Raw genomic sequence first — 14,349 nt, forward strand, 5'->3', positions numbered from 1 at the left:
AACTGTTAAAATTATAATTTTATTTTTACATGATAAAAACTGTTTGGCCTCCTGCCTCTTACAATAAAAACACATTTCCATTGCAGACTGACTTGTCTTCTTCTTCATCATCATCATCATCATCATCATCATCATCATCATCATCATCATCATCATCATCATCAGACAGGTATTTACAGGCACATTTACACTGTTAGCAAACTGTACACCGTCAGCAGGAACGCTTCATTACGACTGATCCTGGATGCTTTTATACAAACCCTTTAAAGTTTTTATTCCCTTGTAGAAAAAAACGTTTCAGTAACAAACATAGCTCGACCAATCAGAGCTGAGAATCTGTTTCATCGTGTCCCAGATTAGAAAACTGTACAGAGATCAGGAGGTCAAAGGTCAGAGCTTCTTCCTCCATTTACATAGATCATCAGTGACACAGCAGAGTCAGAGCTCCGCCTCTCACCTTTATTTCAAAAACAAAACAAATACTGCCTGAAGAAGCACCAGAAATCTTCATCATCATCATCATCATCATCATCACATGCATGCAGAATTCTAATCTGATCAGAGAACTACAACTACAGGTCAAACACAGGCTCAGAAAACACACAAGGCAAAAACACTGAGGAGACGTTCAGATCAAACAGCAATAACCAGAAATATTAGAAGACAAAGAGGAAAAGATGAGTCAGCAGGAACATCATTCACCAACGTCTCCATTTAGAATAAAACCTGTCAACTGCAGCAGAAATGACAGCTGACAGCCTGAAGATTATTGCCTGATGGGCTCAGTCTCACTTAGAGTCCATTTAGACTGAATAACATACAGCAAGAGCCCAGGAAGTATCCAGTCCAGAATCAAGGAAGTGTCTTGTCAGGACAAACAACCATTCTGATAATGATCATTGCTGTATTTTACATCACAGGGTGATGTCCACACTGTCAACTCAGATATTTGTGACAGTGCAGCTGACAGTATGTGACATGCTTACTGTTGGCAGTCAAAGGTTTGTTTCTGTGAACAGCATCATTATGAAGGACAGCACGCAGGAAGCATCTTAGTGTTTACACACCTGAACTCAGCTGATGTGACGCTACATGTAGCACTTAGCATGCTTGCAGTTTGTAACTGTTCATTCAGTGGTTTTTAGTGGTTTATTTAGCATAATACTTTTAACACAAGGTTAAACAAAGAGCTAGCATATACCACTAGCTGTAGTTAGACAACCACAGACAGCTAGTCTTAAAGAACTACCACATTTTACAACTGTGTAATTTCAGACATTTGCCTGCAACAAACATCTGGTAAAGAACAGACAGCATAAATTTCAAAAAGCTACTATCTGATGTCATGCTATAAAGCAAGCTGTGTGTAGCTGTCTTTGTTCAAGGATATCGTGCACTGTAGCTAGCACAACATTCTGTACAAACACCTAGAGTGTCTGTAATGCTGTTTCTAGCTAGCATAGTAGCTGCAAACATGTTATGAAGTCTTTAAATTTTGAATTTCCCAGATAATTCTTGACACAACAGCAGATTACACAACAAACTCTACTAAGGTACGTGAGTGAGCAGCTGAGACTTATTTTCAACCTAGCATGATGTTATGCTAGTTGTTCTGCATTATAGCATGTTAGCTGTTAGCATGTAGGCCTCTGTATATGTAGTGATACTGTTAGAGTTAAGTCATATGTACATAAGTCGCTGTTGTTTTCCCTCCATAGTCCAGAGTTAAGATTTAAATTTATGTATCTTCCCATGATGCACTGGGACACATGATCAATATGGCTGCTGTCAGAACAGACAGACAGCGCCACCTAGCTGCAAGAGTGAAGGCACAGCTGGGATAAATAGGTTTAAATAGGACTTACAGTATGTACACATAAGTTAGTAACTACCTAACTAACACACACACACACACACACACACACACACACACACACACACACACACAGATTGTTTTATCTTCTTTCAGTTCTTTTCTCTGTCAGCAGTTTCACTTTAATGATAAACTTGATTTTCAGTGTGCTTCTAGTTTCTGTGTTTGTTCCTTTCAGGACCCTAACCCCCCAAAAGTGGATTCCTTCATCCACTGTTTAAGATGCTAGGTAGCATGTTAGCTAACTTGCAAAAGCAGCCGTTCAAACAGCCATTTTTTCCTGTCGATGACCAAGAGAGGGACGTCCTGACAGAGCTCAGCTACGAGTGTCCAAAATGGATGAAGCTAACGTAGCTAACTAGCTTTGTGTCAGTATAATGAATCCTCTTTGGTCGGAGCAGGTCAGCTTCATCACCTTAGTCAGCGTTTTCATTTGGCTTCTGTGAGTGCTAATATGAGCTCTAAAGTCACCACGTCACTCTGATCTCAGAGCAGCTGAGCCTGCTCACATTCACCTGCACACTGGGAGCAACGGGGTGAGTTGTCTCACATTGGAGCCAAATGCAACCAGACACGAATGAAGGCGGAGTCATTGTCGTCATAACTATAAAAATGTACCTGATTCAAAAAGGAACCTGTAAGTGGTGCTGCCTGGACCTGAGAGCACTGAGATGAGAACAACAAGGAACCAAAGGAAGGACTGTCGGACCTGATCACAGAGGAACTTGATCCAAGGTGATCCAAGTGGAACCATTCGGTTACTGGACCAGGATCAGAATGGTCTCTGGGTTCAGAACTGACTAGACCTGTGAAGTTCTGAAGACCCTCTTGTGTCGGCATTTTCAAAAACCAATTTCTAACCCAATGTGTCAGCAGATGGAATGAAATCATCAGTACAGTCTCCACGGCAACACCACCAGCTCGTGTTCCTTCATCACTCTCAAGCCGCTCATCTCCTGCATGCTGGTTGGCTGACAACATTCAGCATGATGTCGTCTCCAATGTACTGGGATCTGTAGAAACCCGAGGACCCGGTAGTCAATCTGGACTGGACCTGGCACTGAGGAAGACTTGGAACAGGTGTGGGACGGGTCAGGTCCTGAGGGTTACCTGGACCTGATTATTGCTTCAGTTCAGTGAAACTTTAAAGCTCCTGGGTCAGGGTGCAGAGTTCTGCTGGTTTCAGTAGAAAGGCAAGAAAAAGCATCCAGTGTGTCTGAGATCAGCAGTCAATAATCAATAATCAATACATGTGATCAGAATAGAAACTATTATTCAAATTGTGCTTTCTGACTCCAGACAGGTAGCAGAGCAGCAGGGAACTCTGGGAAATGTAGTGCAAGGCAGCAGGTGACGATCATGTTCCCTGATCTTATTGGTTAGATTGTCGTTCCTGAAGTTGGGTTGGTCTAGAAGCAGGTCCAGGTGTGAACCGGTTCTGAACTGGGTCTGATCCGGGTCTGGACTAGGTTCAGTTCAGGATTAAGTCTAGTTTGACTGCTGCAGAGTTAAGGAACCTCAAGAACTCCTGAGTCGGACTATAAAAAAAACACACACACACACACACACACACACACACACACACACACACACACACACACACACGCACACACACACAGCAGGAAGACAGTTAACAGCAGTCTTGTGGTTTCAGTCTCTCTGGGCTGCTGAAGATGTTCAACAGCAGGCGTCCTCTTCATCCTCCTCTTCATCCTCCTCTTTCTTAACAGGGGTCAGACTGACCTCTGGGTCACGGGGTCAGAGGTCATCAGAGGTCAGTGACCTTGTTCTCCACCAGGGCGGCGACCTGCTGCAACCGATAGGCTAACTGCATCTTCTGACCTGAACTGTCCTCCTCCAGGGACATGATGATCTGAAAGACAGGTGAGAGACAGACAGACAAGTGTCAGTACTTTGCTGTGGGTCAGCAGTCTGTAGTTTTAAGAATTTTAATATTTACAATATTAATGAGGTAAACTGAGAAATGTACAACTGAATAAACAATAAATAATAAACCAGAGTTTGTTTATGTGTGCATTTGTGTGTTTGTGTGTGTGTGTGTGTGTGTGTGTGTGTGTGTGTGAGTGAGTGAGTGAGTGAGTGAGTGAGTGTATGTGTGTGTGTGTTTGAGAGAGAGAGTGAGAAAGTGTGTGTTACCTGATCATAATATTTGTTGATGTACTTGTAGAGTTCGTGAAGAGCAACGAGACTGTTCATCTCTGAAGCAAAACTCTGAAGACAGACAGGTCAGAGAGACAGACAGGTCAGAGAGACAGACAGGTCAGAGAGACAGACAGGTCAGAGAGACAGACAGGTCAGTAGATATTTCAGCAGTCTGGTTCATGTTGCGTTCACTGACCCCAGATAGTTCAGTCAGAGTTGAGTTCATCTCCTGATAACAGCCTGATGCAGCGCTGTGGATATCACTGTAATACCTATACACACACACACACACACACACACACACACACACACACACACACACACACACACTGTAGTTAGTCAGTAAAGTGTTGCTATGGTAACAGTGATAAGGGACAGGAAGCTGTCTCACCTCTCCACCAGCTGTTTGTATCGGGGAATCTCTCTGGCGTACAGCAACTTGTTTACAGGAGAGTCCTGATTGGACAGAAAGTTACAGGACTAACTCACACACAGTTAATACCACAGACGCCTAACTCAATGTATACATGTTTATGGTTTATACTGCCACAGACAGGAAGGCAGCTGAGAGACAGACAGGCAGAGAGACAAACAGACAGGCAGACAGACAAATCGTACCCGTCCCACTTTGTGCTCGGAGGTGGTGCAGGAGTCGATGAAGGTCTGGGCGATGACAGACAGGACGGCGTCGATGCTGTCGCTCACCTGAACGTCCAGAACAAACTGAGGATTCTTCAGAATGTTCACCCAGAACCTGAGAGGGAGACTGCACAGAGACAGACAGGTAAGACACACAGACAGGCTGCAGGGATAGACAGGTGTCCAGGTGTGTTCTTCACCTGTTGGTCTTCCAGATGTGGACAGTCTCTGGGTCGTCGATGCCATGTTTCTCCGCCATGTCGTCCAGGAAGTCAAAGAAGAACCTGACAGCAATCGGAGGAGGACGCTTCGTACTGAGGATCGCCACGAAGACGTCGTCCACGAACTTCTGCAGGGTCCCCTACAGAGAGACAGGCAGGGAGAGAGAGACACACAGATGGAGAGAAAAAAAGACAGGTTACAGTTTTGTTCTGTGTGTTACCTTCAGGGACAGCAGCCTGGTCAGGTAAATATCAGGTGTGTTAGTGTGTGTGTGTTACCTTCATGGACAGCAGCCTGGTCAGGTAAATCTCAGGTATGGCCTTGGCCCTCTCTCGCTCCCTCATGCTGCTCTTTCTGTGTTTTGGGATCTCTGGATCTTCGCTGCTCTTCACCAGGTGCCACAGACGAAGCCCCTCCTCCTCCTCGCCCTCTAGCATCGGCGTTTCTAAGGTAACCACACACATGGTAAAACACACACTTCTCACAGAGCAGAACCTTCTGTCTGGTTCATGATGGTTTCCTGTTTTAGTTCCTGTTGTGGGTGTTCTGGGTGTTGCTTTGCACTGGGGTCTGGGTCCTGGTTTTGGCTCTGTTGTTATGGGCTCTACATGGTTCTCCTCACATTGGTTCTGGGTACTGATTCTAGGTTCTAGACCACATGTGTGGTCACGTCATTTTATGTTGCCTGCGAGAGCTTAAAAGGTGTATAAAAGTCTACACTGCTTTACAGCGTACGGTGACCATAAACTACATCTCCCACAATGCATGTCGATGCCCTGACATGCATGTGTGACCCGCAAAAAGACCGAGTGCTGCAGCTAGGTCGCAGTGTTTCCATATTGGTGTTTGACTAAAGCGGTTTTCTAACAAGTGATGGAGAAGATATACAAATAATCCAAACATGTCCAAGAAGAAAAAATCAATGCAAAGAGAAGGAAATTTACGAGATAGTGTCAGTGATGAAGGAGTAAGGAGACACCAAACACGGAGCTAAGAATCCCAAATTACGCTTCCAGGAAAAACACAAAGTTGTCCAAGAATTAAAAGGCAGACAGCAGCTGCAGCAGTTTGTTCACAAAAGCATCCACCAAAAGTGATGCAGCAGTGAAAGCTTGCTTTATTTTGGCCGAAGGAATCGCCCGAGTGTCCAAGTGCTTTTCAGAGGGCACATTCTTGAAGTAGTGCATGCTAAAGGTGTGTGAGCAGGTGTGCCCCGACCAGATACAGACTTTTCTTAACATCAGTTTGTCAAGAAACACCATCGCAGTCCAAGTTAAGGAACTAGCAGACAATCTGACAACGCAGCTGGCCGAAGAGTCACATGGTTAGCATTCATTAGCAGTTGATGAAAGCACTGACAACATGGATACAGCGCATCTGTCCACTTCATGAGACGTGTGACTTCACTGTCAGCGAGAAGCTCTTGGATGTAGCTGCCATGCGGGGGACAATGACGGGCAGGAACATTGTTGATGCGGTGGGTCTGTGAGTAAAACTAAATTACCCTGGAAAAGGTTGGTGGGGCTAACTACACACCTGCAATGTGCAGAGGACAAACAGACTTGGTTAGAATAGTGAAGGTAACTTCCACACACCTCTGATAACTTATCATTGCATTATCCACCGAGAAGCTCTGTGTGGGTGTGGAGCTGGATGATATCATAACCACGGTCATGAAAACAGAGAACTTAATTTGAATTGCCTGAATCACCGCCAGTTCCAGCTGTCTCTGAAGGAGGTGCTCCGAGCATGCAGATGTGCCGCACCACACAGAAGTGAGGTGGCTGAGTAGGAGTGCGGTGCTCAAACCATTTTTTGAGCTTAGGGAAGACATTGCTGTTTTCTTGCAAAGCAAAAGACAACCCTTTCCTGAACCGTCAGATCCAAACTGGATGTGTGATTTTGCCATGTTAACGGAGCATCTCGCCCACCTGAATCAGAGGCTGCAGGGATGCAAACAAATCATCATACAGATGTCAGACACGGTCACAGCTTTCCAGTAAAAACTGCACATGTGGAAGTCCCAGTTAGATCAGGACTGTGCAGGAATCTGCCAAAGCATCTCAGCCTCAGTTCCTTTTTTTTTTTCATGCGTTCGGTTGGCTTCCAAAGTCAGCCAGTTAATGAATGAATCTGACCGGAGCTTCTCTAACTTTAGAACACAGCACTCAGACTTTGCCATCTTTGCCATCGTATCACCGCCGATGTCAACAGTGTGCCCCAAACTTCAGATGGAATTAATTGAACTTCTCAGCGAACGTGGCCTGAGAGCAAAGTTCCAGGAGGACTTTTACCGTCAACTGCTTTCTGCTTTGATGCCGGATCTCCGATGTCATGCTGCTCATGTCCTGTCCATGTTTGGGAGTACCTTCCTGTGCCAACAGATGTTTTCAATAATGAATCTGAACAAGACCAAGCACAGATCACTCATCACCAATGACAACCTCCACGCTGCTTTGCAGACTGCTACAGCACAAGACCAAAGCTGGACACTGACGGACTGACTGCAGGACAACACGGTGTCAGACATCCGGCCAGAAAACACACAGGTGAGCATTTATAATAAAATGTATGTCAACAAAAAATATCTTGAGCGTAATATGTGTGCAATTTAATGGTCGTGCTTGCATTTATTTTGTGGTTGTTTCTATTTTCAGAACATGATCCATGGATGAAGACAGTGTGTGATCTGGTGTCCAAGGTGAGGAAGGATCCACTCAGCATCACCTCATCAACCTCACCCACAACTTGACCAACATAGCTGTGAACTGAAATGACTCTTATTGTTATTTAAAGTTAATTACATATACTAGTTGTATGTGTAGAAATGTATTCAGTGTGTTTCCAGGTGTGTGTGTTCAAATGTTTACTGTCTCCATCTCTCAGTAGCTGGATGTCTGCAGCTCCCACATGTTTTAGCAGCTAGAATAATTTGTTGTACCAAAGTTCTGCTAAACTGTGACAGAGACGTTTTGAAGTTGATGTAATAACTTGTGTTATTATTTGTCTTTGTTATTCACTTGAAAAGTTTGATCTTTGATTGATGGAGTAACGTGGGTTTCTTAAAGGGATTAGTTATAATATCAGATCAATAAATGCTTGTTCAATATTTGTACACTTGAATAAATACTATTCAAACGCAGAGACAGTTCTTTACAGTTTACGGTGTTCGGGAGTAGTTACACTGACACAGTCTCACAATTACAACTATAATGTTCATGTGGGGTGAAAATGAGTGTGACACTCCTGTTCTAGATGGTTAGTTATGTGTTTATCCTGGGTTGAATGTTGTCCTTGTGGTGTTGGTTCTGGGTTCTATGTGTTCTAAATTGCTCTATATGTTGTTAATTACAAGTGCTATATGGGATTCTTTGATTTGGTTCTGGTTTCTAGGTGTTCTAAATGTTTCTCTTTGTCTTGGGTTGTTGGTCTTCTACATGTTCTCAGTGTTCCAGGGGTTCTAGGTGTTGCGCTTGTCCTGGGTTCACTGTGTTCTAGATGGTTTGAACCAGATTCTATGAGCTATGTTTTCACATTGATTCTAGGATTCAAATGACTTTGATATTCCTCCTGTTCTAAGGTTCTGTTTGTGGATGTGCCACATGTTCTATGTGTTCTGGATGAATTGAGTTCTTACTCTCTCCAGTCTGGAAAACCTGGTTGACACCAACTCCACTTGAACTCTGCGAACGAGGAATCAGTGCAACGGTAGCGCCATCCGGAACCTGAAGAACCCGAGAGGACAGTTTGAGATCAAGATGGCGACGAAAAGACCTGAAGAAGAAGAGGAACTGAAGACGGGCTGTGATTGGTCGGTTCTTGTTACCTTGTAGTGCTGCAGAGTGTTCATTCGTTTCCAGCGACCTTGCACCACTGCTGTGACATCATCATCTGACAGGGTCAGGTGACCTGCCTGACCCGAACGCCACTCTGTCAATCAAACCAGGAGACACAGGTCAGAATGAGCTGTCAATCAAAACTCATAGGTGAGACAGGTGTGTGTGCGTACCAAGGTCCAGACTGTCTGCTGCTGGTCTCTGAGAGAACGGAGCTCCTCTGTATACCTGATCCAGGATCTTATCCTTCACCTGCACACAGACAGACATGTGAGATACAGACATGCAGACAAACAGGCAGGTGAGAGACAGATAAGCAGAGAGGTACCTACCTGTGTGATTGTGTCAGTGTCAAGCACTTTGACAGGGCAAGGTTGAACTTCAGCTCCATTCTTCACCAACACTGTCAGAGTCTGAGAGACAGCAAGATACAGAGAGAGACAGACAGGGACAGAGAGGTCAGATGAACACAAGGACTTGAACGCAGCATGGAGCTCTTTGTCACCACCTCGTCCATTGTCTGTCAGTTTTCAGGACACCTGTTGGAAACTTCTATTGTCCAGGTGTGTTATTGTTGATGTTTGTGTTGCCATGGTTACCACAGCGCAGTAGTCGATGTCCTCGCGCAGCAGGTGGCTGTCGTTCAGCGTCCGTTTGGCTTTTCCTGTCACAGCGTCGACTGGTCCTTTATCCACCTGATACTTTATGGCTCTGTAGAGCATATAGAGAGGCTCACCTGCCACCTCCTGAACCGCAGACAGACAGACAGGTGAGGGTGAGGGTGAGATGGCAGACACAGATTAGACTGTCTACAGACATACAGACACACAGACAGATAGTTACCTTGAGGAAGGAGTAGAGGCAGATTGACATCCAGTTAGTCAACATCTTCTCTACAACTGTCTCTGTCCTGAAAAACAGACAGGTCAGTTACACGCTCGAGGGTGACGAGCGATCAGTGTCTGAACTCATCCATCTCGTGTCGACACGTTCAAAGTCAATGCAACGACAACTTTGTGTTGATTCGAGCTGGACGGTTCAGATGACGTGGAATTCACACGAGTTGAAAACATTGAACTTGTCGCAGAGCTTTTCTGAGTGTCATGGTCTCAGCTCCAGATCCAGAACCTCTGGAGAAACACCTGGAGTCTCATCAGGTTCTGATCCGGAGCTGTTCAGCGACGGGAGCAGAGCTCAGACTTTGTAACATGTGGTATTAAAAATCTGATTTCTCTTCACTCTGTTTATCAGCCTGACCACAGCAGTGATCCGGAGCGGACCTCCAGGTTCTGTTCTGCTGACTGGAGCTGGAGCTGGAGGGGAAGTGGACTTCATGAACACAACGTTACAGAGAGGTGAGAACCAGAACCAGATTCTCTGCTGAGTGTTGACTTCACTCAGAGGTTCACCTGTGTGTGTGTGTGTGTGTGTGTGTGTGTGTGTGTCAGAGGGTGTGTGCTGTACCGGCGCAGCATCAGTTTGGGGTTCTTGGCGCCGTACTGTTGGACCAGGTCCTGCAGGAGACTCTTCATCACCTCGGTGAAGTACTCCAGCTTGTCGTGCAGAGCCATGGTGAGCAGACTGGCAACGTAACCCCGGTCTCTCTGAGAGAAGCCCTGCTGGGCCTCCAGAGTGTGGATGAACTGAGACACAGAGACAGAACAGAGCATCACCTGCAGGTTCAGGTGTTTCCTGATCTCACACCAGGTGACATCAAATGACCCCCTTCCTGCCGCCCCTCTGACACACCCTGGTGAGGAAGAGTCTGTTGTTCAGCAGGTTGTTGAGCTGTTGGAGACCCTGTTCCACAGTCTGCCTCCTGGACTCTGGCAGGTCCAGCTGGCGGCTTAGCGGTGCCACTTGCTGGCCCGGGAAGAAGACTCTCTCTGCATATGTCCTGTAGTCCAGCAGGGGGAGCCCTGGTCCTCCAACATCACTGCTCAGGTCCATCATCTCTGTCATCAGGTCTGCACACACCAAAATAAGTGCATGTTAGTTTCTGGATCCTGAACCCCTGCAGTCCACATACTGACAGGTCCACATGCAAGAACTGAACCCTGATTCACTCCTGATGACCAGACCAGTATCTCAATGTGAGACGGACCGAACTTGAGACGGTCTTGGTCCTCCTGATGTCAATAAACACTGGTGTGTTTGTTTGTGTGTGTGTGTGTGTGTGTGTGTGTGTGTGTGTGTGTGTGTGTGTGTGTGCGTGTGTGTACCAGTGAACTCTTTGCGACACTGGTCTCCCACGTTGATCTCCAGAGTTTCCAGCTGCAGCAAAACCTTTTTATAATCTCTGAGTGCCTGTTTACTTTTCCTCCTACACAAACACAACAAACACAACTGATTATCAATAATTCAATAAACAGGGTCAGAGACTCCTCACAATATTGATGCGCTGTGTTTATACTGAATATAAAGTGAATATAAACTGATTAATACAGTCGACAAACAACTGTGTGAGTCTGGGACTGAACTCTGAGAGACAGAGGTGTGAGGACAGAGGACTCACTACAGAGGTGATTTACAGTACAGAGGTGATTTACAGAGGATTCATTTGGACCGAACCAGAGGTGAATGAGAAGAACTGAACTGAACCAGAACTGTTCTGGTGACTGTGACTCAGTTTGAGTCCAGTCTGAATGAAGCGAGTCTGACGATGGTTTAACGAGCAGATTAAACTGGTCTGAGTTCAGTCAGAGACAGAAACTTGAGTTCAGACGGTGGACGGTTGGATTTTTCTATTTATAATAAAACTAGGAGTCAAAATATTTCCTTTCTTCACATTTATGAGTTTATGTTGTTGATTATTAGACTCAGTAGTGAACTGGCTGCTTTTCAACTACAGGCTGTCAGAATATCACCTCTGAGATATAGAAGGCTGTCAGGAGGCTAGCTGTTAGCATGTTCACTTCAGTAGAACACAGTTTGATAGAAGCACTGTAGTTTCTCCACACTGTTCAGGTTGTAAGTTCTATTTGTTCTGAACTGAACTCTGGACAGATCTGACAGACTGAAGGGGTAAATAAAAAAGGTTAAAGTCAGACAGACAGGTACCTGTACATGAGGATGACGACCAGCACTGACAGGATGATGACAGCAGCTCCAGCCCCCAAACCAATCTGAGCAGCCAATGGGACGGGAGGCAGCAGAGAGTCACTGTCGTACTGAACCAAGCCCAGGTCCACCTGCAGGTTCCCCATGAACACCTGAGAGAGAGACAGACAGACAGACAGAAGACAGGCAGGATGAGTTATATAGCTCAGCCAGTTTTTAACTGAAGAACATTTTCTTCTGCAGTTTCATTTGAGCGTGAAGTTTAACTGAAGCTGTATTTATTGTTCTGCCTCAGGCAGAACTCCCTCCAGCTATTTGTGGTAGTTGTACGCTGGCCGTGTACCTTGAGGCTGGGCAGCTCGTTGCTGTCGTCCACACTCATTGGTTGGATCTCTGGAGGTTCACAGTACAGGTGAGTGTTGTCCAGAGTTTTCACCTCACACTCCTGATCCCCAAGCCGAGCCGTCACTTCCTGTCTGGAGATGGCTCTGGTCAGATCCTGACCCTGGTGGTTGCCATGAAAACAGACAAAGAGATGTTTGACTGGGGCCTCCGGTTCTGCTCCACAGAAGATGACAGCCAAACTTCAGAGCTCCCCAACAGTTTTATCAAAGTAACCCCGAAAAACTGCATTTCTGTAAAACTGGTGAATACTGTTTAAATATTGGGAAGGGTTACCACCAGAAGCAGGACGACAGTCAACACAATAGAAATTACTCCTGAAATAAGCCAACACAGTCAAAGTGGATCTCCGAATCTGTACGCACATGGCGACAATGGACCTGCAGCCTGCTTGCAAAGTATCTTAAATGAACTTCGGGAGTTCAGAAGAGACAGCAGGGAGCAACTCTTGGACATTAAACACAAACTGAAAAGAGCAAATGACAGACTAGACGAGGCAGAGGGGAGAACTGCTGAAATGGAGAATGTACTTCAAGCAGCATCAATGCTAATAAATCAGCTAATGAAGCTCCAAGCTAACCTTGAAGATAAGCTGACAGACCAGGAGGGTCGTGCACGGAGGGATGACTTAAGGATCTATGGAATACCCAAAGGTAAAGAAGGCAGTGATATGGTTGGTTTTGTGGACAAACACTCTGGACGCACTCGACCTTCCTGCTGACAGAGACCTCGGAATTGACCAAGCTCATCACACGCTGTCACGGAGGCACAATGACCCACAAGCAAAGCCCCGGTCCATCATATTCAAGTTTGGAAGCTACCACACAAAAGAAGAGATACTCCGGAGTGCATGGCAGAAAAAACAAATCTTCTACAACGACACTCACTTCTATGTGGATCATGATTTTCCTCTCAAGGTGTTAAAGAAATGCAGCGAATACACTGAAGCCAAAAAAGTACTGAGAGAAAAACAAATCATGTTTCAGACACCGTATCCTGCAAGGATGCACGTCTTCTATGAGGACGGGTATTCCAGGATGTCTCAGAGGCAACGAGGGACATGGCTAAACGAGGGTTTCCTGTTAAGGTGGTGAGGTCTTCCACTGCTCAGGACCAGGAGACATGGCTTCTTTCTGCCTGGCAGGTGGCGAGGGGGCGGCGGGACAAGGGCGTAGATCAGGTGCCCGGCACGGCAGGAGGCTACACAAAATCTAAGAAAGACCACTATTCTCAATATGAAGAAAAACTTCAAGAAGATTGAGAGCTCAAAACTGTCTGGCCAAAGCAGATAAGTGTTGCTTGGTTTGAATAATATATCTATCTTATATAATATATATATATCTTCATCCAAAAGACTGTCAGCTTGTCTTACATATAGGTATGTTTCATTCCTACTCCATATTTTCTTCATAGTTAAAGAAGTTGGGGCTTACTAATTAACGAGTCACCTATGGTTTATTTTGTTTGGACTTGGTTTGGACACTGGCTAACATGCGACCACATGCAAGGGCCCCTCCACTTACCTGATGTGGGACACTCCCTTATGGGAGCTTTGACTTCGCAAAGGCCTGCAAGGCTCTTTTGAGTCATGTATCTTCATTGGAACCAACTGCTCTATTTTTTTCCATGAAGCTTTGTTAAATACTGTTCTCTGTTTGATGCTGCTGAGATTATCACTGTGCAGTCTTTATGTTACCAGGAATGCTGGGAGATACTTTGTTTTAAGAGAAGCACTCTCTCACACTTCTGCTAATAAACTAAAAAGAATGGGATTCTCAAGGGTATATTATTAATCAGGCCGACAGAGAGGCATAGCAATCTTAATCTCGCAGAAAATATTATTCAAGCAAATTTCAGACATAACGGACCAGGAAGGGAGATAAATAATAGTTTCTGCAAAAATTGATAATGTTACCACAACAATATGTAATATTCATGCCCCCCTGGAAGCAACTTTACATTTTATAGAAAGATGTTTGATTTAGATTTCCGGTTATGGCAGCAATCTAGGAAGATGTGTCTTCTACTAACAATACTCACAATTGCAACATAACTTAGCAATAAAGGGTGAGCATGGATATCGTAATGCCGAAAGGTGCCAATTTAAGTAAAGGAAAAAGCAAACCGTCAAAGCAGCTGAAGCTACCTGACGAC

The 14,349-nt window shown here is 45.2% G+C and overlaps 1 protein-coding gene and 2 long non-coding RNA genes across 10 annotated transcripts in view; 2 read left to right on the plus strand and 1 right to left on the minus strand.

Moving 5' to 3' along the window:
- The window catches only part of plxnb3 (plexin B3), a 64,890-nt gene continuing 50,541 nt past the window's right edge, over nucleotides 1-14,349 (minus strand). For 6 of the 8 annotated variants that reach the window (XM_037104243.1, XM_037104237.1, XM_037104238.1 and 3 more), the window contains 19 exons: nucleotides 12,137-12,298; nucleotides 11,794-11,945; nucleotides 10,956-11,056; nucleotides 10,483-10,700; nucleotides 10,198-10,376; nucleotides 9,577-9,643; nucleotides 9,333-9,479; nucleotides 9,066-9,146; nucleotides 8,907-8,985; nucleotides 8,724-8,827; nucleotides 8,535-8,622; nucleotides 7,192-7,269; nucleotides 5,176-5,342; nucleotides 4,876-5,036; nucleotides 4,655-4,802; nucleotides 4,428-4,492; nucleotides 4,233-4,308; nucleotides 4,031-4,105; nucleotides 1-3,746 (listed from right to left, as the gene is read on the minus strand). In XM_037104243.1, the coding sequence (XP_036960138.1) occupies nucleotides 3,642-3,746; nucleotides 4,031-4,105; nucleotides 4,233-4,308; nucleotides 4,428-4,492; nucleotides 4,655-4,802; nucleotides 4,876-5,036; nucleotides 5,176-5,342; nucleotides 7,192-7,269; nucleotides 8,535-8,622; nucleotides 8,724-8,827; nucleotides 8,907-8,985; nucleotides 9,066-9,146; nucleotides 9,333-9,479; nucleotides 9,577-9,643; nucleotides 10,198-10,376; nucleotides 10,483-10,700; nucleotides 10,956-11,056; nucleotides 11,794-11,945; nucleotides 12,137-12,298 (2,253 nt within the window). In that variant the 3' untranslated portion in view covers nucleotides 1-3,641. The remainder of the gene's footprint in view (nucleotides 3,747-4,030; nucleotides 4,106-4,232; nucleotides 4,309-4,427; nucleotides 4,493-4,654; nucleotides 4,803-4,875; nucleotides 5,037-5,175; nucleotides 5,343-7,191; nucleotides 7,270-8,534; nucleotides 8,623-8,723; nucleotides 8,828-8,906; nucleotides 8,986-9,065; nucleotides 9,147-9,332; nucleotides 9,480-9,576; nucleotides 9,644-10,197; nucleotides 10,377-10,482; nucleotides 10,701-10,955; nucleotides 11,057-11,793; nucleotides 11,946-12,136; nucleotides 12,299-14,349) is intronic. The other 2 variants (XM_037104245.1, XM_037104244.1) reach the window with 1 other exon arrangement.
- On the plus strand, nucleotides 3,617-4,674 carry LOC119022857. Its single transcript, XR_005076086.1, has 3 exons — nucleotides 3,617-3,757; nucleotides 4,062-4,170; nucleotides 4,589-4,674. It is a non-coding gene; the product is annotated as an uncharacterized LOC119022857 (long non-coding RNA).
- Nucleotides 5,213-8,526, plus strand: LOC119022858. The gene is made up of 3 exons (XR_005076087.1): nucleotides 5,213-5,347; nucleotides 7,360-7,446; nucleotides 7,555-8,526. It is a non-coding gene; the product is annotated as an uncharacterized LOC119022858 (long non-coding RNA).

The sequence above is a fragment of the Acanthopagrus latus genome, chromosome 7 (assembly GCF_904848185.1).
Source record: "Acanthopagrus latus isolate v.2019 chromosome 7, fAcaLat1.1, whole genome shotgun sequence".
Lineage (NCBI taxonomy): Eukaryota > Metazoa > Chordata > Actinopteri > Spariformes > Sparidae > Acanthopagrus > Acanthopagrus latus.